Here is a 25,205-nt window from a genome sequence, read left to right as displayed (position 1 = left end):
TGTATTACGTGTGAGTTTAAAAGGCAGTACTTTACTTTATGGCAGGTATGGCATGAAAGTTTGCCTTTTTATGCATGTTTTGACTACAAATAATGATTTATAATGCATTTTAAATAAATATTTAATCATTATTGAACCCCTTCATGAACTCTTAACAAAGGGAACATTAATATAAAGTGTTATCAGTTTACTTCGCGTTCCAAACCCGGAAATGTGAAAAGGGTCCACAATTCACACGAAAAACTGATTTTATTGAGGTCACATATTTGTTTTTGTTTTTTTAAGTTAATAATTTAGTTTATTTTCTTTTGGAACATGAGGAAACACACTGGGGGAAGTCTGAAATAATTGTTAACACTAAAGTCGACATATTTTTCCACATTTTGGTAAACATTTTCTGGAGCATGTCCAGATAAATTCTCATTACTGCAACCCACAAAACTTTGGCCAAAAATCTAAGTAGCTGATTACTTAATAAAAAAGATTGGAAAATCTTTTAAAATTGAAGGTTTATGTGCAATAGTTGGTCTAAAGATAAATTACCAGAATTAAAATTTAATAATTGTTAAAAGTTTCTTGGCTGTGTAAATTTTAAGTTATTGATGTGTTTTGGAAATGATAACTAATTTGTGGTAATGAGAATTTAATACACAATTGACAGTTAATAGCGTAAAAGAAAGTTTGATAAGATAAGTCCATCCACCATCAAGCTCCTAAATCATTATTTGTGCACATTAGTGTTTGTTAATGTAAATATGAAAGCATTTTGCTACCTGATTTACCCTGTTGGAACATGTAACTCAACCTAGATGTACTCCTTGATACAATCAAGTCAAGAGTATTAGTACACAAGCTTTCGCTGAATTGCAATTTATCAGAGAACAACAGATGGTACAAATACGCTTAACACATCCATTAAATACATTCCACATATTCATAACATCACTACTCTAATCATTATGAGTTAGGTGACAGTTATGGATACATTGTTTAAATGAGAATTTTAATTATATTTTGTTAAAAGGTATGTAAAATATTAACTTCTAGGCCTTAAAAAAATGGGCAAGACAGAAAACATGTTTAATTCAAACCTTATGTTGTGTTACAGTCATTTTGACCCATACAACTTTTTTTTTTCCTTTTTGTTTTCTTTTATGATTTCTTTTTCTTTATTTTTCTTCTTAATCCAATTGGAATAAAATTCAATGACTTTGTCCACATATGGTATCTGAAAACATAAAACCAAAAACATTTAAATACAAACTGTCAAATTTCTATTTCATTTTGTTACAGTTGTTGTGTTCCAGGTCAAAAATGACTGGCAATTGGAAATGAATGAACCAGACTACATACAGAAATATTATGTGTTCCAGGGTATCCCAATCCTTTGATGAACACATATGTGGATGTGTGTTTGCACACACAAAGTCCTTGGACAGGTGCACACACACACACACACACACATACACACACACACACACACAAACACAAAGGGTGTGTTGAGTGCCCTTTTGTGCATTGTCTTTCCATTTAAACGTTTTGAGGAATATTTCAAGAGCTCCTTATATTATGTTGCGTTTGGGCTTGTTTGAATTGGGATAGTCTGCTGTAAGTTACAATATGTCATTATCTTTGTTATATGTACTGTATGTTTCAGGAAAAGCGTGACAAAAAGATACTTTTGTTTATTATATTTTATATGTGTGTCAGTGTGAATTTCACACACTAATTCTCACTGCAGTTTGGCCTCTGAGTGAAACAAATTTGCTCATTGCATTTTTACAAATTGAGACCTTTCAAACGATATATAACACATGACTCATCTTTTTTTATGGTTTTATTGTTGTGGTAGCAAATTGCAAATGATGAGAACAAAACAGTTCTTATTTGTCAGCAAATAAAAAGCATTATTTAATAATTGGTAGGATCAAATATATGCATTATAAAGTCCTGATTCTAGGCTTTAAAACAACACCTATTTTGTTTAGATCAACCATGTTCCCACCACTGGCCCAGTATAAGCTCAGTTGAATTAATCCTGTCATAATTCCTAAAAAATAAGTTGATAAAAAGATCTAATATCATATCTTGGGATAATATATGCAATAAGAGAGATTTGTTAACAATCTTAGTGGGACGGTCATTCTGACCCAGGAACACAAGGAGTGGTAGCCAATGAGGAACACAGCACAAGGGTTAAATACACTTTAATTGACTATTTTGTGATATTCAGGAGACCGAAAAGCTGTTGAACATTTTCGCTGTTATTGACCAGGGGAAAAAAGAGAGAGAGACAGGCACGTTCTTGTCACATTACATGGGCTAAGTTGTCACAAAGGAACAAATTTAGTAGAAAAAGTGAGATGACTAGTATCCAGCTGTTCATATTTGAACTTCTCTTTTAGATACATCATGGCAAATCTTTACTTCACAAAAATGTTGTCTTGAAAAGGAGCTAAAAAGTGTTGCGTAATAGAAACAGCTTGATCGACACCAAGTTTCATTCATTCAGTTATCCAGATAGTGATGTTTGGAACGTCAAATACATTTTTTTTATTTACTATTGGGTCTTGGGTACAAGATATATTATTTACTTATATTATTTCATTGTTTATTTTAATGAGAAATAAACCAGAAAATTCTTTAAAAATGTAAAATAAAACATGAAATCCTTTGTAAGCTTTATATCTATCTACATACATGTTACATTTTCAGAATGGAATTTCATATTGATTGTTATATAGAAGTCCTCGCTGCTGTAATTCAAACTCAGTTTCAGGAGAATTACCCATGACATAATCAAGACCATAAAATTCATGGCATACCTTAGTGGTTAAAGGTACACTGAGTGACTTTTTCCACATTAAAAATATTTTACACCTATAGGAAAGACTGATACTTTTGACCAAAATGTTTTTCACAAGTTCACAGAGTACATATCGTCCAAGTGCATACGTATGGTCCTGCAGCGCATTAAGGTAAACAGGTTTGCCATGATGTCCGAAGCAGAGGGGTATAGGTATTTTGCTAAATATAGGTGGAGATGGGGAGGTAGAGGGAACCAGAAGAATCGTCGCCAGAGCAAGGGAAGCAGGAGCTTATATAATATGTGGAGCTTGGAATATGATTGGCAGGCCTAGATGAACAAGCTCCTCCCGAATTTACGTTTTTAACTGCACAAAATACTGTACACATGAGATGAAGACTCATCAGTGACTTTGAAATGCTGTTTGATTCTACAAAGAAAATTTTTGTTGAGAACCTATTCCATTGCTGTCACTTCTCTACCGCACATTCACATTAATGCATTTGGCAGACACTTTTATCTAAAGCGACTCACAGTGCATTCAAATTAAACATGTTTTATCAGTTTGTGAGTTTCTTGGGAATTAAACCCATACACCATGCTCTTCCAGCTGTGCTACAGGAACACAAGTTCCAGAGAGCACGGGTTCTTTTGCATCAATAGAACATTGTATTTTTCATACATGGTCATCATAGACCACAACATCTTGTGCTCAGTTTTTGGCATGCTGACTAGAGTGCCAATTTAATCACTAACCAAAACATTTCCTGCTGATATTCCTTGAAGAGCATCTATCATGACATTGAAGTGCTGGTCATTTGCAGTAGTCATGACCCTTGATTACATTACAGCCACAGTAACTTTCCAAGAAAATAGTCAGGTGGCAACTGTTAAACGACAGGAGCTTACCCAGCCATGCATATAAAATCAGATGTATTATACAGTATACAGTATGTGCAGTGTATACAAGCAAAGTCCCTTTCAAGGCAAGTCAGTCCAATCGGTGGCCAGTATTTGAAACACTCTAAGGCAGCTATTTTCAATGTAAACAAGCGGAATTAAAGTGCAGCTCATATCTACTTGACTGGGGAAAGACCAAAATCTCCAAAATGGTTAGTCAAGATTACAATCAAGGAACATGTTTGTAATCAGCAGTAAAATTTGACAACGATGGTATAATAAATTATGCAGCTCTGATCCCACTAAAAAACGCTATTTTTCAGGCTGGTCCAGCTAATAAACATACTCATTCTGGAGTTGACTGGCAGGTGATGTCTGTATCTAAAAGGTGATTGGCTCTCTTTCCTGTAAGGCAAGACTTTCTTTTCTACATCCACCATATTGGGCATTCCAGTTTCTCCCATTCATTTTAATACCAGTGGTCCGTCTCGGGCAAACCAGTCTCTGTAAGTCAGCCCAGTGTTACCAGGCTTAGGATACTGAATTGAGCAATATTCAAAAAGTATTTTAGACTGAGTCTGGCCTTTAGTAAATCCACATGCACAATCTTACACAGATTATTAGCTGACAGCGTGTAACATCATGTAAACAGCGCTCCTTTACTGGAGTAAGGTCAAACAGTTTAAGCATAAACCAATCGACACAGGTAGGTTTTTGTCCATTACCCCGATTTTGCATGTATTCACCTTACCGCCGTTCTTACCAGCTTATCCATTGTCTTGTGCTCAGGCCTGTTTACATTTTGATGATATTGGCTAAACAGAGAATAACCCGATGATTTCAAATCTCGTGAAAACACGGTTTTCTTGCTTTTACTAGATTTTCTGAACAAGCTGTTTTTGGTAGGTAGCAGCATATTTGTGTTCATGTAAATGCACCCTATGATTAATACAGTGTGTTTCTAAAAAAAATCCACTATTATTAAAGACCCCATTAAACGACATGATGAGCGTTGTATGATTACTCTCCTGTGCTGACATATTTCCTAAATTTTTGTTTGAGGAATTTGGGGTGGAATATGTCAAATGGCTTGTTCCTTTTTTTAAAATAGCCAATAGGCTCTGGTTTACAGTACACCACAGCCGTGATCCATTATTTGAGGGCTTGGGATCAATGCCTTTTTCATGCATTGATAATCAGAACATTTTCCTGATGTTTGTCCAGATATAAATAGGGCTATGATCGATCGTTGCACTTAAGTCTTTAGGGGGATGCACACCAGACGCAACTACTGGACAAAAAATTCAATACAATTATTTTCTATGAAGGTATGCACACACCCCTGCTTGGTGTCTGCCGTCCAGCTATGACTCCAGAGGTTGCTCAAAATTCTGTAGCACCACGGAGCACAACTAGCATTGTTTTCCGTTTAATGTAACGCATTCTGTTTAACGCATTTCAAATTCATAACAAAATTCCATCAAATGAAATTGTGTGATGTTTAATAAAATTAAATTAATAAAACCTAAAATATTCTTTTATTTTTAATTTTATTTTTAAGATTACTTAGATTGTTAATTTGTCAATTTGTACTTACTTGTTTTGATTATTGGCGGGGTTACCTCCCCCTGTTCCCCCCTGGAATCTATGCCCCTAGTTGAAGGAAATAGCTAATAAGTCTCCTGAGCTTGTAAAGAGCAATAACATGTCCTCTAGGATGTGATTTCCCCTTATTTAGCCCAATGAACTTCATACATTGTGTGATATTTGTGTTGTAATCATTATAAGCTCCAGCGTTACAAGCACCTCTTATCAAGAATTACCTTTCATTCCGACATGGCTCTGAGAGGAGACCATAATGGGTGGTGGATTTGTCATATCTGTGAAAAGGGTATAATGATAACCCAGCTTTTGATCTGTTATTTGCTGTACTTGAGCCAAACTGTTGTCTCAATTCAACAGATGTCGGCTTCAAATGATTAATTCCCAGCCTCGGGCCAAGATTAATGCAGATTCACCATGCAGCTCTGAAATATCAAATCCCCACAATCAAGCAATAAGAAACATGTTACATGTGATAGTTCTTGCATCCTTATAATTTAATAAAAACATTTTCATTACATATTATAATATCAGTATGAACAATTTAATTGAAAACTTGTGTACTTCAGTGGAGGAAAAGCAAATCTTACCTTTTGTACAAAGACGTTAGCATGGTAAATGTCACCTTTTTTATTAGTAATCTATTAGAGCCAAATGTTACATTTGAATCAAAAACTTAAAAAGTTAGTAGTTAAAAGTGTCATTCCTATTTTTTTAAAACCCTAAAACTTTGTTAATTCTCAGGTAAAAATAAATAAATAAACAAATCCAGATTTTCAGTGTGGTCTCAGTGTGGTCAATGGGGACTTTTGTACCCTGTTGCAACATAAATATGTGCAGTAACATATTGACAAAGTCACTGGCCATTTGTATCACACCCGCAATCTAAAATAAATCTAAAATGATCTGATCATGTGTGCGATAAATTAAGGAAGAGAGTCAGAAGGAGGGGAAGGGGGGGGGGGCATGGGGGATATGGGAAGGTGCTTGTCTTTCATATTTCTGGTAATACCGCAGACATCTCCAGACCCCCCTCTGTGGTCAGTGGAACTGTGTCTGCTTCTACCTTGAGTAGGAGAAAGACCATCCACACTCATAATCATCACTCTCATCTATACTTTCCTTCATTCAAAATCTACAGTTTTGTATTACTTTGACCAAAACAATAAAATATAAATTGGCCAAAATTGTCTCCCAAATTGAAGAGGATCATCAATGCATGGAGAAGTAAGAAGGTTTTATTCGGAGAAGCACTTCACCACACTCTAAAGGTAGGATTTTAACTGGCTTTTTGGATTTTCTTTTTACTGCATGATTTATGTTTGACACAATATTTTGTTATCAGGTATTTGGAATTTTTTGGAACTCAACAGGTGTTGGTATTCCGACTCGATCCAGTATTTCACTAAAATAGCTCTTTAACTGGGCAAAATCAGTGTGTAGGTTGCAGAATTTGTCATAGAAGTAAGCTTCAAATTATATTCTTAAATGCATCTTAAATGTGGACTAAATTATTCACTTTATTTTTATTCATTTTATTCTTGCTACCTAAATTGATTGAACCATGTTTTTGTCATCATTGATCATATAAATCATTTTTTTATCAAGAACTTTCAATGTAAAACGTGAATTTCTACCTAATGTGATCCACAAAATTTTAATTAGACAGTGTAACCTGATGTAGTTAATTCGTTCATATAAAATATAATTTATGACTTGAATAAAACTAGTTTATTTAGATGTTACTACAAGAAACACATTTTTAGGTTTCAGGACAACATTTTTTTTACCGTGTACATTGACATAAATAAATAACCTAAAAATATTTCTTCATGTAGTAACATCTAAATTACATGATAATGTAATCTAGCACATGGGTTTTCAACCATTAAAGACTATAACCCATTCACCCCCAAATATAAAAAGCTAGATTTTCTCGGTAGTACTTTATAATAACTTTGATTAGTAACTTTTATAACCATGTAATGCTTAACTGATCCCATATTCAGAAAAAAAAAATATTGAAATAAATTGACTATTGACTATTTTTATATTTTTAGAGAATATAATTTAAGTTTATATACCCTCCAGGACCTACATGGTCCCCTATTTGAAAACTATAGTACTTAGATATTTTAATAGCTGTTTGTCGATATTGAGCTCCGTCAGTTCCATGTTGAATCTGATCCCAGTTTTGATTTATCTTTTATCAACATGGCTGATTTGCCCCTCCCTCTGTCTCTCTCCTCATCCCGCTTTCCTCTCCAACTATCATTCCGCTCTCATCCAGAGAGGCCACTGCATCTGCATCTGGAGGTCCCCTCTCCATCCTCTGCACTCCTGTGGCCTTGCCCAGCAACCCATGCTAAGAGGTCGACTCCCGGTCACACACATGTCCTCAGCCATCGCCCCCGTTAAACCCTCCAGCACCACGGGCCCCAAGGAGGTGGAGCTGATCCTGGTGAAGGAACAGAATGGGGTGCAGTTCACCACATCCACTCTGGTCAGCCCGACCGGTCAAACCCACCCCTCGGGAAGGGAAAGAGAGACCTGGGGCAAAAAGATTGACTTCCTGCTGTCAGTGATTGGCTTTGCTGTGGATCTAGCCAATGTGTGGAGGTTCCCTTACCTGTGTTACAAAAATGGAGGAGGTAAGAGAGTGAAATATGTTATATGTGTATATGTTATGAATAAAAAAAATAAATAAATAAAATAAAATAAAAAAACTCAATAGCTGAATCCAGAAATGTATTGTCACTTACTGTCACTTAAGGAATTCTGACCAAATGTGGTCTCTTTAAAACTTTAAATATAGGACTAACGTCTGAGATGTAATTTTTGAGAGTTGTAAGATGGGATTTTTTTAAGGTTCTCAATGTTCTCGAATCTATGCATGAAATTGATTAAACTCAGCAATAAAAGAAAATAGATTATGTGTAGTGTGGGTTTATGTGTATGTGTGTGTGTGCAGTGCCGGTCCTACCCCATTTGGCACCCTAGTTGAGACCCTCCAGACCCACACATGTGAGAGAGAGAGAGAGAGAGAGAGAGAGAGAGAGAGAGAAATCAACAGATGCTTATATATATTTATATATTAAAGCACAAAAATATCCAGTCTGTAAAACACTGACCAACTAATCATTTGAATTCTACTGTATATGCACTGAAAAAAAATGGCAACCTGCAACTTCTTTTAAGCTCTTGGATCTATTTCTACTTAATCTAACCAATAAAAATGACTTTTGTTGGTGTATCCCAACTTGTCAGGTAAATTTAGTCAGATTAATTTTATTTTTATTTATTTTTTTATTGAACAAAACCAGTTAATTTAGATGTTACCACATGAAGCACATTTTTAGGTTGCCTCACAAAACATTTTTACAGTGTACACTACCAATCAAAAATTTGGACACACTGAATGCATGTTTTATCAAGATTTTTGAAATAATCCTTTCGACCTAAAGGCTTGAAATAAGTTTTGTAGACAAATATAAATTGTGCCAATATATTTCATAAAAAAAAAAAAAAAAAAAAAAAAAAGCATATATACTTTGCTTCAGTGCTGTTTAAAACAGTTTGTGCAAAGCTTTAAAATAGACAAAGGGTTGCGATTTTGAAGAAGCTAAAATAAAAGATAGTTTTGGTTTATGTAACACTTTTTGGTCATTTTTGGTCAATTCCAGCACTTCCATTTGTGTTATTTAATGGATTTGATGACTAATAATAAAGATTGAATAGGTGTGTCCAAACATTTGACTGGTGGTGTATATGAATACACATTTGTATATCTATTTGGTTTTGTTCTGGTTCTATAAGGTGCTTTCCTGGTTCCATACCTCTTCTTTATGGTGATTGCTGGGATGCCACTCTTCTATATGGAATTAGCCTTGGGCCAGTATAACCGTGAAGGAGCAGCAGGAGTCTGGAAGATCTGTCCTATCTTTAAAGGTAATATGACCTTCTCTTTGGCAAAAACTTTTAATTTACCAATAATACATCCAGCATGTATAAGTAACAGTATTGCTTTGATCTTTGTTACTCTTTGTTATATAAGGTGTATTCTGGCTTTTGAGTGTTCTTTTATGAGGCAGAAGGTGTTTGTGTCCCCTAAAAGAACTCATCAGGGCAATAGACAGGTATTGTTTATCTCTAGCTGAAATCATCTGCAGTCAAATGGAAGACAGAAAATTGGCTTTTAGCATGAAATTTGACTGCCAGACCTGGTGGCATGCATATTTTGTGTCACTTATTGGAATAACATTGTGATGGTGGACTGGCACTAGCATACAGGATATGTCAAACTACAGTCACCTTCACTCTCAATTCTTCACTGTTCCTGTAGGACCTCGGTTAAGAGTTTTCAGATATGTGGGGTGTTGTTGGCGGTTACTTTGTATGGACCGACCATGACTTTGCCCAGTACGACATGTTCCTGGAACAAAATCTGTTGTTCGTCCACATGTATTTTGAACTTTTGAGGCAATCATGTCCCTAAATCCACATTTGTGGGCATCATATTTATCAGCGCGCTGATGTGCGGAATTTTTTATTTTTTTTTTAAAGCAGCATATCATACAAAACTGCCGACGCTACTCTTTACACCCAAACAGGATTCATTGAAAAAAGCTTAAAGAGGTTTCTTACCAGAGGCACTTTTGTTGGCTCTGTGCCCGTAGAAGCGCTTCACTGAATTCGATGCCATGCTGTTGTGTCACGTGACTCGGTGCAGCAGAAGCTTATCCCATAAAGGACAGTCTAGAATGTTGTGAATAGTATTCACTCAGTTTAAATTAATTAAAATTATGCATTGCGTATGGCGAAGCCAAAATACAATGTCCACGCAAATGGACGCAGGGTCACATGAGGTCAAACAAAATCCTATCCCTAACTCCAGTCCTAACCTTAACTGTTATCTAACCTTAAAATAAGACGAGTTGATAGCCCAGCCCTAATGCTGAGTTCCATTCAAATGCGGATGTGGGATATTTAGACTTGATATCTCCAATCTCCGACCATAAAGGCATTTTATTGCCAGATGTTCAAAAGATGACAAATAAACAAACAAAACTGCAATCCTCTGGTTAGTTAAGAAGGTGTTTAGTTGTCACCAGAGATGTCTCCTAGCAACCAAATTGATAAACGATGCTTCTCAGTGCTTGCATTTGTTGTACAGGTATATGATGTAATTTACCGTATTTTGAACACCTGTCTCTGCAAACGGGTACTAAATGGGTTTTATCATAATGTGATGTAGGAACTTTGACTCATTGTTGGGAATTATTGAATAAATGTTTATCATTAACTTTGTACATGCCCCTGAGCGGTGACATGTTAGCGTGACATCACCCACCCACATCTCGGCAAAATAGAAAGTTGGAAGTCTGACTTCAAGTTATGCTCCATTGCACTTTCCCTAATAGGAAGTTGGAAATCCTGACTTTCTGAGATGAATGGAATGCAGCATTTGCCTAACTCTAATCCTAAACCCACCCCTAAAATCTGATTGGTTGATAGCAATGTTGTCCCAAGATGCACAAAGATGTTGGAGAGAAACACTCTTAGTCTTATCTGGATTTCCTATGATGCTTTTTCAAAGTTTTACCAGATACCAAATTGGTAAATTGTGTGTCAATGAGACTATGCACTTGACAGTAAAGTACTGCTCAACATTTTGTTTACTGAGAGCGTTTTACAGCCTATAAAATATTTTGGAAATAGGTTAATGTAACTAACACATTTTAACACCTTCATATTGTTTTGTGTAAGTGAGAGAAAAATATGTCAGTCACCCTAAATCATGAATTTACACTTATGTTCTGCTCAAACACTTCAATAAATATATAATCCCCTAATCCCTGTCAGCTCACTTCAGCCTAAAGCCTGACTCTAAATACACTCTTCAGGGTTACACTGAGAAAGCCATCAACTGTTTCCCTCCATGTGGTAAAGATGCCTGTTTTGAATGTGGAATTGATTATCAAAAATAACTAATAACCATGAGCTCAGAGGTTGTTAATCAATGCTATATACTCCCAATGAAGCCATCAGTCCATGCTATTTCAACTTCTTTTTTTAAAAGAATTGTGTTTAATAGTGGAATTCCTGGGGAAGAACTACACTTTCCATGAACCTGAAGGGAAATGATCCACCAATCGCAGCAAACAAACCACAGCAAAAGAGCTTAGCAGTGACCGCCTACTCTCATGATGCACTGTGAATGACGCTATTGAGTCGGCCTCCCTACACTCTCAAACTACTATATATTTGTATATCTGAATCTTTTGCAATAAACTTAAAATATATTGATTATATACTTATAATCAACAACGTCAAATCAATAGTTTCATATTTGTTTCCACTATTTTAATTCAATTGTGTCATTAGCAATGCTTCATGGGACTGTAGTTCATGCCCTCATAGAAGATTAAAACTACACAGTCTTGTACATTTTTGTATGAAGGATTTTACGAAATCCCAATGAAAAAAAAAAAAAAATGAATGGGAAAAATACTTCCAGAACCAAGATGGCTAAAAAAGTAGGTGGGCACTGTTGCGCTTTAGGTGACACTAGTGATGCAGAAATTACTTTAATCACATTTTTCAACCATTCAGTTCAATTTGATCTTAATTTGACTTGAATTAAACTGAATCTAATAATAGTTGGAATTTCAAAGTTTTAAGAAAATAGCTTGCAGATTCTATTATCAAATGTGTATGCATGGACATATTGCACAGAAGGAACACAGATTATATAGCCTAATCTGGATTAATAAAGACTAATACCTTTTTAAATTACCTTAACCCAAACCCCACTAAACCTACCGTCAGTGGAGTACAAATGTAATTTTAGAAGGAAATGCAAACTCTGAATCATGTTCATGGTGCTGGTTGACCAAGAAATTCTTGCTGATTAAGATAGTTTAGAAGCCTGGTAGGGACACCAACATACCAGCACACCATGCTGTTGACCAGCATCTACTGTAAAACTAGAGGTGCAACTACCCATTTTCGATGATGTATGAGAAATCTACACTGGCACTTTTCGCCTCCCTTGAACATTTTCGCCTTCCGGGGGGCGGGTGTCCACCCTTTGCGTTGCATATATTGCAGATATGTTATATATTGCAAATATATTTTTGTGCCTCTAAACAAAACATTTGCTGGTAACCAACTATAAAGTTGCAAATACTATCATCATGTCATTTTATGTAGTTTTATTTATTGCTTGTGTCAAACTCTTTTCTCAGGTGTGGGCTTTACGGTGATCCTGATATCGTTGTATGTGGGATTCTATTATAATGTCATCATCGCCTGGGCTCTGTTTTACCTGTTCTCCTCTTTCTCTGGTGAACTGCCCTGGATCAACTGTAACAACACCTGGAACAGTCCAAACTGCTCAAACCTCAACGGCACACTGCTGAATGACACACACAAGGCCACGCCCGCCCTAGAGTATTTTGAGTATGTCCTACTGACAGATGCCAAATTTCCAAGACCATCTTCAACTGGAGATGGTTGATCTGTAGATAAACCATGTTGTTGAATGTTGCAATTATAATCCATGAGTTGTTATGTTCACAAATGCAGAAGAAAAGCCTCAAAAATAATTTGTGGACAATCAGTTGAAAGACTATAATTTGTATTTTTTTTAATCTTTGTCTTTTAGATTTAATTCAGTTTATTTCCGTTTCTATTTTTATCTTAACAGGTAGATTTATGTTTTAGATTTTTATCTTTTTATTTTATTTTTATTAGGTATGTTTTAAATTAATATATATTTTATAATTAAATGAAATGTTATTGCTATTATATATACCATATACCATATATATATATATATATATATATATATATATATATATATATATATATATATATGTAAGCTATTATAGCTATTATATACATATAATAGCAATTACATTTAATTTTATTTAATTATAAAATATTTATTAATTTAAAAAAAATATCTAATAAAAATAATATATATATAATTTGTATTTCAGTGAGTGATTGTTGCATATTTTTATCCGATAACACACTCTGTGTCTTTCACTCCCAGGCGAGGGGTCCTTCACCTTCAGGACAGTTCTGGTATAGATGATTTGGGACTGCCCCGCTGGCAGCTCACCTCCTGCCTGGCTGTGGTCATTGTGATCCTCTACTTCAGTCTGTGGAAGGGAGTCAAGACATCAGGGAAGGTTCGACCTCTCAGAGAAATTAACTTTCATCTCTAACTCTACACCTGTATGAAAACAATCCATTGTTACTGATGGTGTTTGCTAAGGCTGTATAGCAGAAGTATAACCCTAAGTATCAGGCATGTAACTTGTCCTGCATGGCTTCTGCTACGGACATGAATGATACCTCAAATTGCATGGCTTGTTAACCCTGCACTACACATATTTTAGTATTACAAAAATATTTTACCTTATTGCTGATTTCTTAGTCATTTAGGACCACTGAGAAGCTAAAAATACATTTTTATCATTTTTGACCACCCTAACCCCTCTCCCCCCAACTATTTCAGACAACACCGTGCAGTAAGTGTTGTAAATCACAGAGAAAACCCTTGAATTTCTAGATTAATTATTTAATCAGCAAAAGTAGAAATAACAAAGTACAAAAAAGTCATAAAAAGTTTACAATTATTTAAGAACACTTTTAGAACACATCAGACTGATTATTCAGATCTTGATCATGTTCATTTTTAGAAGGCTCTGCAAAATACACATAAAAATACATAAATGAATAAACAGATAAACAAATAAAACCAGCTCAAAATAAATTATTGAAATTTCTGTAAGCTAAGAAGAGGTGTTCTATTACTATTCTAAGCTATCTGTCTAATGTAAACTGGCATACAATAAAACGAGTTAAAAAAACATTTAATGCATTAGAGGGGCACCTAAGCCACAACTAGAGACCAGAACAAACAGAAAGACTTAGAGGTTGGCTCTTCTGACTTATGGCCAGTAAGAAACCACCTAACAACCACCTAGAACACCCTAGCAACCTCATAGCTACATACAAATAAGCCTTCAGAACACCATAGCAACTGCATAGCAACCACATAGCAATGCCTAATAAAGTGGCGGCAAGTTTTGCATGGTCAAGCACCACTCACCTTTTCTTAAGAAGATGCAAAAATTTGGTTTTGGAGTAGTTGAAAATGTGCAAGTGTTCTTAGAATCATTCCATAAATAAGGTCTGGTAATAATGTACAGTTGTGTGAGGCTTAAATCTGTATGTCTTTTTGTATGTGTGTATGTGCAGGTGGTGTGGATCACAGCCACCATGCCCTATGTTGTACTGACTGTTCTGCTCCTGCGTGGTGTCACTCTGCCTGGAGCAATCGATGGCATTAAAGCTTACCTGAGTGTGGACTTCCTCCGCTTGTGTGATGCTCAGGTACACACACACAGTCATACCAAACCAAACCTTCTAATTTTCTAAACACCCACATGCACCTGCTTGCATCTAGTATAAACACACACACACACACACATATGCAGATAGCCATAACTGTCTCAGTTATGCACAAATGGAATATAATTCCATAAAAAGAGCCACTTTTTATCCACTGAGAAAAGGGTGAAGTTCAAACAGAAGACTCCATGTTTGTTAATCAGGTTTTATGCTGAAGAAACATGCTGCTCATGAATTAATCTGCTCTTTAAAAAAAAAAAACTGCATTTATGCAAGAGTTTTGACAAGTAAACCATAGAGAAAGATACTGTGTGTGCATATATTTATGGATCAACCTCTTAAACAGCTCATAAGAATCGCTCATGTCATCATCACAGAATGCCAGGTGAAGTTACGATTAGCCTTGAGTAACTTTTTCCAGGATCTGCGATTCTTTCCCGGTGGACCACTTGGCAAAGAGACCTCAAAGCGGCAATTTCAGAATTAGATTAGACACATGTGTGCAGCAGCAATTTGCAAAATTACCCTGTATTCACAAATGTCTTTCATCTTTCTGTTGAATGAGTTTCCTGCAATTATCTCTAATGATAGCTGTTGTGCGGCCTCTTTTGTGCGGACGGCCGGGGCCGTTTGTGTCGCAGGTCTGGATCGAGGCTGCCACACAGATCTGTTTTTCTCTGGGAGTGGGGTTTGGTGTGCTAATCGCCTTCTCCAGCTACAACAAATTCAGCAACAACTGTTATAGGTGAGCAAACCCAAACGTTGGGAAAAATTCGTAAAGGAGCTATAACGCAAACATACACAGCAGGATTCACGGGACAGCACACATAAACACATATTTTGTTATACTTTGTATTGCTGAATTAAAATCCCTTTGATGCTCTTGCTCCATTGCTTAGAGCAGATGAGATTGCAGTAAACATTGAAGGGGGAATGAATTAGCCCACTGATACCACTGTTTGCAGTACATCAGACATAGATTTAGCAGAATAAAGCAGTCCATTGGAGAGCTTGATTACATTTGTGCTTGCTCTCTCTCTTATAGAGATGCCATCATAACCAGCTCCATAAACTCTCTGACCAGCTTCTTTTCTGGATTTGTCATATTTTCCTTCTTGGGTTATATGTCACAGAAGCACAATGTGGCCCTTGATAAAGTAGCCACTGACGGTGAGTGAGTGTGTTTATATTTTGTATCTGCTCCTGTGATTAAATGGGTGAGTCTAACAAAGAAATGTCTGGGTCACATTTCACCCCAAAATCAAAAGAAACAAATTATGAAATATATTTGGCATATAGAAAATGAAGCCTGTTTTTAGGACCATTAAGGTTTTTGCATTGTGATATTTTTTCATGACAATAAAGCACATATCCTACAAAATTTTCAATATGATAATATGAAAACATAAATGTGATTATTGTACAGTAATATACACAAATGAAAATTATCCTCTCTGGGCACAAATAATCATATCCCAAATTCAGAACATTAAATTCAACAATGATGCATAAATAATTTACTATAAAATATTATTACTATGACATTGAAAAGAAGATATTTTTATATATATAGAATATGGCAGCCAAAAGTTTGGAATAATACAGATTTAGCTGTTTCGGAAGGAAATTGGTACTTTAATTTACCAAAGTGTCATTCAACTGATCACAAAATATAGTCAGGACATTACTGATGTAAAAAACAGCACCAGAACTATTTGAAAAAAGTCATTTTTGATCAAATCTAGACAGGCCCCATTTCCAGCAGCCATCACTCCTACACATTTTCCTTGAGTAATCATGCTGAATTGCTAATTTGGTACTAGAAAATCACTCGCCATTATATCAAACACAGATGAAAGCTATTTGGTTCATTAAATGAAGTTTAACATTGTCTTTGTGTTTGGTTTTGAGTTGCCACAGTATGCAATAGACTGGCATGTCTTAAGGTCAATATTAGGTCAAAAATGGCAAAAAAGAAACAGCTTTATCTAGAAACTCGTCAGTCAATCATTGTTTTGAGGAATGAAGGCCAAAAAAAAGTCTTGGTTACAGTTGTAACCTCTGTTCCCTGATGGAGGGAACGAGACGTTGTGTCGATGTAGTGACACTAGGGGTTGAACTTGGGAGCCCCAAACACCTCTGATATTTGAGAAAAGGCCAATGAGAATTGGCGAGTGGAATTTGCATGCCACTCCCCCAGACATACGGGTATAAAAGGAGACGGCTTGCAACCACTCATTCAGGTTTGTGCTGAGGAGCCGAGACAGAGTCCTGGCCATTTCAGCGGGTAGTTCAGTGTTGTGGCAGGAGGGACACAACGTTTCGTTTCCTCCATAAGGGAATGGAGGTTACAACAGTAACCAAGACATTCCCTGTCTGTCACTCACTCGACGTTGTGTCGATGTAGTGACACTAGGGGTCCCTATACAAAACGCCACAACCAGCTGAACTGTGGATCGGCAGGGCAGGTGCAGGCAGGCTGCTGCGTGCCTAGTAACAAGTGCACTCAGCCCCATTGTAACCTTCCCGACGCCCCACATATGTCGCATAGTCCCTCGTACCCAAAGGGGGGGACAAGATGTACTTACAATGGCAATAGGCCGCACCAGCTGTTTTGACCTTTTCTCTTTTTTTTTTTCTTTTTTTCTTTTTTTTTTTTGTTGAAAAAATGAAAAATTCACTTAGCTGGGACCAAGATACAGTCGCGCCGGGGAAGGTGTTCTTTTCCCCCACGGAGAAAAGACACTGCAGAGACCACATCCTGCCTGAAGGGTAGGTTAACATGTGGAGAATACATCACATGGACTTACCAACTGGGAAGTACCACATATGAGATGAGCAGGCGCGCTGGTCAGGCTCTGTCGGTGCGGCTTCAGCGCTGCCAAGTATTCATCTAGCGAATCTACGCTTTCTTCCTAACAAAACGGATGAACAACATCTCCTCACCCGCACAAACAAGGACTTTTCAAACTCTGCTGCCTTGTGCTTCACAGAAACCTGGTTGAGTGAAGCCATTCCGGACAGCGCGTTACATCTGCCGGGCTTTCAGCTGTTCAAAGCGGATCGCACCGCGGAGTTAACGGGGGAAAACAAGAGGCTGTTCTACTCGCCGCGGGAGTTTTCCTCGTTTGCTCTGGTGAGTGTGTATATCGCGCCAAAAGCGTGTGTGAACACAGCGCTGCAACAGCTGACTGATCAAATCACAGACACAGAACAACAATACCTGGACTCAGTTATTATTATTCTTGGGGATTTTAACAAAGCAAATCTCGCACGTGAACTGTCCAAATACAAACAGCACATTACATGCCCCACCAGAGACAGGAACATACTGGATCACTGCTACACAACAATAAAGGATGCATATCGCTCTGTCCCTAGAGCAGCTTTGGGACTCTCTGATCACTGTCTGGTTCATCTTCTTCCAACCTACAGGCAGAAATTAAAATCAACTAAGCCAGTAGTAAGGACTGTAAAGAGATGGACCAATGAAGCAGAGCGGGAACTACAAGCCTGCTTCGATTGCACAGATTGGAGTGTTTTAATGCTGCAGACACCAATCTGGACGAGCTCACAGATACTGTTACATCATATATCAATTTCTGTGAGGATATGTGCATTCCTACTAGGACTTATTTAAAGTTCAACAATGACAAACAGTGGTTTACAGCAGAGCTCAGGCAGCTTCATCAGGCCAAAGAGGATGCTTACTATGTATAAATTCTTGTACAATCAGGCCAGGAACACACTGAACAAGGAAATCAGAGTGGCTAAAAGAAGATATTCTAAGAAGCTGAAAAACAAGTTTTCAGCTAACAACCCTGCATCAGTGTGGGGTGGCATGAAACAACTCACAAATTACAGGACTCCTACCCCCAACCCTGTGGTGGACCAACAACTGGCTGACGACCTGAATGTGTTCTACTGCAGATTTGAAAGGCCCAATCTCACACCCCACACCCACTCTGACCTTCACTTCACACAAACACCAACACCTCCTGCAACCCCCCTCCTCCCCCCTCCTGCTACTCAACCTGCACTTAAGATCTGTGAAGATGATGTGAGCCGCGGCTTTCAGAAACCAAAGATGAGAAAAGCTTCAGGCCCAGATGGCGTCTCACCAGCATGCCTTCGATCCTGTGCTAACCAGCTGGGCCCCATGTTCACACAGATCTTCAATAGATAACTGGAGCAGTGTGAAGTCCCATGCTGCTTCAAACGCTCAATCATTATTCCTGTCCCAAAGAAACCAAATATCACAGGACTTAATGACTACAGACCTGTCGCCCTGACGTCTGTGGTCATGAAATCATTTGAGAAACTGGTGTTGGCCCACCTGAAGAACATCACTGGACCCTTTCTAGATCCCCTTCAATTTGCTTATCGAGCAAACAGGTCTGTGGATGATGCAGTCAACATGGGATTGCATCATATCCTGCAACATCTGGACAGACCAGGGACATATGCCAGGATCCTTTTTGTGGACTTCAGTTCGGCTTTCAACACCATCATCCCAGCTATACTCCAGAATAAATTACACCAACTCTCTGTTCCCATGTCTATCTGTCAGTGGATTACCAGCTTTCTGATGGACAGGCAGCAGCTTGTGAGACAGGGGAAACTCACTTCCAGCACCTGTACAATCAGCACTGGTGCCCCCCAGGGATGTGTGCTCTCCACTCTTCTCCCTCTATACCAATGACTGCATTGCCAAGGACCCCTCTGTCAACCTCCTGAAGTTTGCAGATGACACCACTGTCATCGGCCTCATCTGAGATGATGATGAGTCTGCATACAGAAGGGAGGTTGGCTGTCTGGTGCAGTCAAAACAACCTTGAACTTAACATGCTCAAAACGGTGGAGATGATTGTGAAATTTAGGAGGAACATCCCAACACTGACCCCCCTCACCATTCTAAACAGCACTGTGGCAGCAGTAGAGTCATTCAGGTTCCTGGGCACTACCATCTCGCAGGACATGAAGTGGGAGACACACATTGTCTCCATTGTGAAAAAGGCCCAGCAGAGGTTGTAATTCCTTCGCCAGCTGAGGAAGTTCAACCTGCCACAGGTGCTGGCCTGGTGGGCCTGCAGGATTGCCATGGCATGCAAGGCGGAGGCGGCATGTCCAGCAGCACTGTACACCTTGGCCGTCAAGGGCGAAGTGAACTTTCAGGCCCTGGATGGGAGCCTGGGTAAATTCCACCAGATGGTGGCGTTTTGCGGGCACAGGTGCACCGCAATCACCTGCTCCACCCGAGGAAACTCCGTGTACCCCCTGGCTGCCCCGCCATCGAGGGTAGTGACAGTGGAAGAACCCAAGAAATGGGACCGGGCAGTAAAAGGTGCCGACTTCGTGAGGTCCTCATGCACCTCCGGGAAGAAAGGAACTGGGGCAGAGCGGTGCTCTGAGCCCAGGAACCAATCGTCCAGCCACGAATTCTCAGGGCAGGGTGGAGGGTTCCAATCCAGCCCGACACCCACGGCGGCCCGGTCAAGCATGGCCGTCAGCGCCACGTCGGCCTCTGAGTGGGCGTGCTCTCCGATGCTGTGATCGATACCTCATCCTCATTGCGAGCCCCGAATAAGACATTAAGCCCGCTCTAAGGTGAGCCGCCTGACTCATCCATGAACTCGACCGGTGGAAACGAGTGTGTTGGGGAATGGGAGGTCCGTGGGGATTCACCCGGTTGAAATGCTCCCATTAATGCCCCCAAATCGCCCCCAGCGCTAACTGCCATGGCCTTGTGCATGTTAGCAGAAGGACCAGGATGGGGAGCGACTGGAGTGGCTTTCTCTCTATGGAAGAAAGAAAGCCGTGATCGCAACATTGCCATGGTCACATTCTCGCAGTGAGAACATGAGCCACCCATGAATGCTATCTCAGCATGTCAACGGTCAATACACGTGAGACAGCGATCGTGGCCGTCAGAGGATGAAAGACACCGACTGCAACCAGGAACTGCACGTAGACGGAAAGGCATCTTTAAAAAGACGCTCTCCATCAGTGCTTACTCTTTTAGAGAAAATATACTCTTTTATTTCTCTCAAGTGTGGCTGCTGAAGCGCCCAGGGGCATTCTCTGCACTTATCTGTGCGAGAAAGGGAGAACCCGCTGTAATGCGCTGTATATCCAACAGCCATTTTTACACTTTCGCTTTCAGAGCTGAATGGAACGCTAGTGGATTTCTCTACACTGCTCGGCTCCGAAGAACAAATCTGAATGAGTGGTTGCATGCCTTCTCCTTTTATACCCGTATGTCCGTAGGAGTGGCATGCAAATTTTATTGGCCTTTTCTCAAATATCAGAGGTGTTTGGGGCTCCCAAGTTCGACCCCTAGTGTCACTACATCGACACAATGTCGAGTGAGTGACAGATAGGGAACTGAAGATTTCATACAAAATGGTGTACACTACAGTCTTCAAAGACAAAGGACAACTGGCTCTAACAAGGACAGAAAGCGATATGGAAGGCCCAGATACAACTAAACAAGAGGATAAGTACATCAGAGACTCTAGTTTGAGAAATAGACGCCTCACATGTTCTCAGCTGACAGCTTCATTGAATTCTACCCGCTCAACACCAGTTTCATGTACAACAGTAAAGAAAAGACTCAGGGGTTTAGGCCTTATGGGAAGAATTGCAAAGAAAAAGCCACTTTTGAAACAGACAAACAAAAAGAAAAGGTTAGAATGGGCAAAGAAACACAGACATTGGACAACAGATAATTGGAAAAGAGTGTTATGGGTCTTAACCCCATTGAGCTTTTGTGGGATCAGCTAGACTGTAAGGTGCGTGAGAAGTGCTCGACAAGACAGCCACATCTATGGCAAGTGCAACAGGAATGCCAAGGATCTGCAAAGCTGTCATTGCTGCACGTGGAGGATTTTTTTATGAGAACACTTTGAAGTAGTTTAAAATTAGATTAGTAGATTTTTTTTCAAATTGTAATAGTAATTTTCACATTATTAATGTCCTGACTATACACTGTGATCAGTTGAATACCACTTTGGTGAATAAAAGTACCAATTTATTTCCATAAAAGCAAAATCTGTACATTATTCCAAACTTTTGGCTGCCAGTGTGTGTGTGTATGTATATATATACAGTACTGTGCAAAAGTCTTAGGCACATAAGATGTTTCACAAAAGCATTTGTCTTAAGACGGTTATTTATATCTTCAGCTTTAGTGTGTCAATAGGAAATATAAATGTTAGACTCCCAAACATTACATTTGCAAATAGAAAATATTAGAACAGAAGAACAGGGAGCCCTGCTACAGATGCCATGGCCCCCACAAAGCCCTCCACTGATCATCATGTCAGTCTGAGATTACATAAAGAGACAGAAGCAATTGAGACAGCCTAAATAGATAGAAGAACTGTGACGAATTCTCCAAGGAGCTTGGAACATACTATCTGCCAACAACCAAGAAAAACTGTGTCCAGGTGTACCTAGGAGAAATGGTGCTGTTTGAAACGCAAAGGTGGTCACACCAAATATTGATTTAGCTTTTTTATGTTTACTGGACTTTGTATGACATTAAGTGATAAATGAAAACTATTTATGTCATTATTTTTGAAGACACCCTCACTATGCAACATTCTTCACAAGTGCCTAAAACATTTGCACAATACTGTATATATATATATATATATATATGAGAGAGAGAGAGAGAGAGAGAGAGAGAGAGAGAGAGAGAGAGAGAGAGAGAGAGAGAGAGACAGACAGACAGACAGACAGAAAGATAGCTAGATAGATAGATAGATAGATAGAGAGATAGATAGATTGATTCCAGTAATGAGGATTGGGGAGACAATGTGCTTCATTTTCATGAAAATAATGTCACTATAAATAAATCTTTATAGTCCTTTCTTTTCTTTTTTGATTTTGTGGTGAAGTATGACCTGAAAATGTTCTTGATGGGTTTCGTGAGACTTACCCAAATATGCAAAACATGGTGAAACAGCATGCAGACTAATTAATGGTAAATTGATTTATTAGACAAATAATATCAGCATAACATAATGGTTACCTTAATAATAATAATAAATAAATAAAATTAAATAAAATAAAAGCAATAACACTAAGTGGTTATTACAAGTGCTCCAAAATAGCATCAAACACATGTGATATTAAATATGTGCTATATGCTTTATGATCTTTTCTCCTGTCCTCTGAAAGTAAACATTGTAAAGTAATGTGGCACAGTAATTTTAGATTGATCTCATTCAAAGCCTGTTATTAGAGCTGGTGTACTCTTCATAAACACTGTCTGGAGACAGTGAATTAATTCTGAGAGCAAAATCGTTATGTGTGAGTTACAGAATGTCAATGGAATTGGAACATGTCGATATGCCAGGTTGCCAGCAACATTCATGCAATATTTACAGTATGATCTGCTGTTCTGGTGTGATCTTCATACTCACTGCCACAAATGTACTAATCAAATTTTTTATTTATTTTATTTATTTATTCATTTGTTTATTGTATGTGCATACACAGTTAAATTAAAATCATATACATATTTGATATGATTTTATCCTGAGTGCTTTTAATAAAAAAAATTGCCTATGCAACAACATCAGCATAAAATTTGTGTGTGATTATAATATTTGAATTGTGATTTTTTTGTATTTATTTTTTTTTTACATTGAATTATTTTCTCCTATCCCAGCTTTATAAATTAATGTGCTATTAGTAAGCCATTCATAGGTTTATTGGCCTAAAATGTAAACACTTCTGGCAATTATAAAACTCTTTTTGTTTGAACATTTCTCGACAAGCCCTAGACAGCATTGGTTTGACCAATTGTGTGAGTCTGGGGTGTGAGTGACTGCAGTATCTGTTTATCTAACGAACTGAATACATAAAGGTGGGTGTTGGTGAGTGTTCAGGATACCTGTTTGGAAACGATTAGTCAATAGTTTTGTGATTCCATTTGAGGACAATAGTGGTGCAGAAATGACACACAATACATTTTAGACTATTAAATTAATTCAATTAGTTTAGATAAACCACAGTATATGCACAATAAAAAAAAAAATAAAAAAAAATAATAATAAAAAAAATTTCTGTTGTGCTGTCAGCTGTATTTAAAGCAATGCATATACTGGTTTTGAATCTGTGTTCTTTGCTTCTCATAAGGTCCTGGCCTGGTGTTCATTATTTACCCAGAAGCAATAGCTACACTACCAGGCTCTTCAGTGTGGGCTGTTATCTTCTTCATCATGCTGCTTACTTTAGGAATCGACAGTGCTGTGAGTACATGTGACAGCCTTGTTTGATCCCACTTATTTTCTGAATCTTGGAAACTAAGCAACTATAAAAACTAAGCACAGAGCTACTCAGTATATGAAAAAAACTGCATGTACATGTCACAGTAGAATTTGCAGGTACATTAGAGTACAGTTCATATTATTAATCTTACTCGTTTTTATTTATTTATTTTTTTATGGCATATTTTCTTTCTTACCATTCTACAGAATTGACATTGACTCATTTTATAAATTATCTGATGAATGTTTAGCGATAAACATAGTGCTTTTGTTTTGATTTTGCTTTAGCAGTAAAGTCTTCAACATATTTGATCAAGTATTCTTATTCACAGACTTAAAACCTGGTAAGGTCATTCAGGAACAGTTTTGGAATGGTTCTTAATTTTAGTCCTGGGAACCCACAGCACTGCACATTTTTTTATTTCACCCTTATTTAACCCACCCAGTTTGTTATTAACACTTTTTATTGATTCTTATACATTATATATATGTACACCGATCATCCACAACATTAAAACCACCTGCCTAATATTGTGTAGGTCCCCCTCATGCCACCAAAACAGCACCAACCTGCATCTCAGAATAGCATTTTGAGATACTATTCTTCTCACCACAAATGTACGGAGCAGCTATCTGAGTTACTGTAGACTTTGTCAGTTCGAACCAGTCAAGCAATTCTCTGTTGTCCTCTCTCATCAACAAGGCATTTCCATCCACAGAACTGCCCCTCACTGAGTAAATTTTAGAGACTGTTGTGTGTGAAAATCCCAGGAGATCAGCAGTTACAGAAATACTCAAACCAGCCTGTCTGGCACCAACAATCATCCATGCGATTATCTAATCAGCCAATCATGTGGGAGTAGTACGGTGCTTAAAATCATTCAGATATGGGTCAGGAGCTTCAGTTAATATTCACATTAACCATCAGAATGGGGGAAAAATGTGATCTCAGTGATTTGGATTGTGGCATGATTGTTGGTGCCAGATGGGCTGGTTTGAGTATTTCTGTAACTGCTGATCTCCTGGGATTTTCATGCACAACAGTCTCTAGAATTTACTCTGAATGGTGCCAAAAACAAAAACCATCCAGTGAGCGGCAGTTCTGCGGATGGAAACGCCTTGTTGATGAGAGAGGTCAACAGAGAATGACCAGACTGGTTCGAACTGCAAAGTCTACAGTAACTTAGATAACT

The 25,205-nt window shown here is 38.0% G+C and overlaps 1 protein-coding gene across 1 annotated transcript in view; it reads left to right on the top strand.

The window, feature by feature from the left end:
* Positions 1-6,549: 6,549 nt before the first annotated feature.
* LOC127452625 (sodium-dependent dopamine transporter-like) overlaps positions 6,550-25,205 on the top strand; it is a 33,236-nt gene continuing 14,580 nt past the window's right edge. Inside the window, exons 1-9 of the mRNA XM_051718248.1 lie at positions 6,550-6,579; positions 7,599-7,959; positions 9,125-9,256; positions 12,556-12,769; positions 13,368-13,506; positions 14,582-14,716; positions 15,376-15,479; positions 15,780-15,904; positions 23,882-23,994. Coding sequence (XP_051574208.1) covers positions 7,671-7,959; positions 9,125-9,256; positions 12,556-12,769; positions 13,368-13,506; positions 14,582-14,716; positions 15,376-15,479; positions 15,780-15,904; positions 23,882-23,994 — 1,251 coding nt within the window. The 5' untranslated portion in view covers positions 6,550-6,579; positions 7,599-7,670. The remainder of the gene's footprint in view (positions 6,580-7,598; positions 7,960-9,124; positions 9,257-12,555; positions 12,770-13,367; positions 13,507-14,581; positions 14,717-15,375; positions 15,480-15,779; positions 15,905-23,881; positions 23,995-25,205) is intronic.

Source organism: Myxocyprinus asiaticus, chromosome 15, assembly GCF_019703515.2.
Source record: "Myxocyprinus asiaticus isolate MX2 ecotype Aquarium Trade chromosome 15, UBuf_Myxa_2, whole genome shotgun sequence".
In the NCBI taxonomy this organism is placed as follows: Eukaryota; Metazoa; Chordata; class Actinopteri; order Cypriniformes; family Catostomidae; genus Myxocyprinus; species Myxocyprinus asiaticus.
Note: the sequence above shows the minus strand (reverse complement) of the source record. Positions and strands in the feature narration are given on the sequence as shown.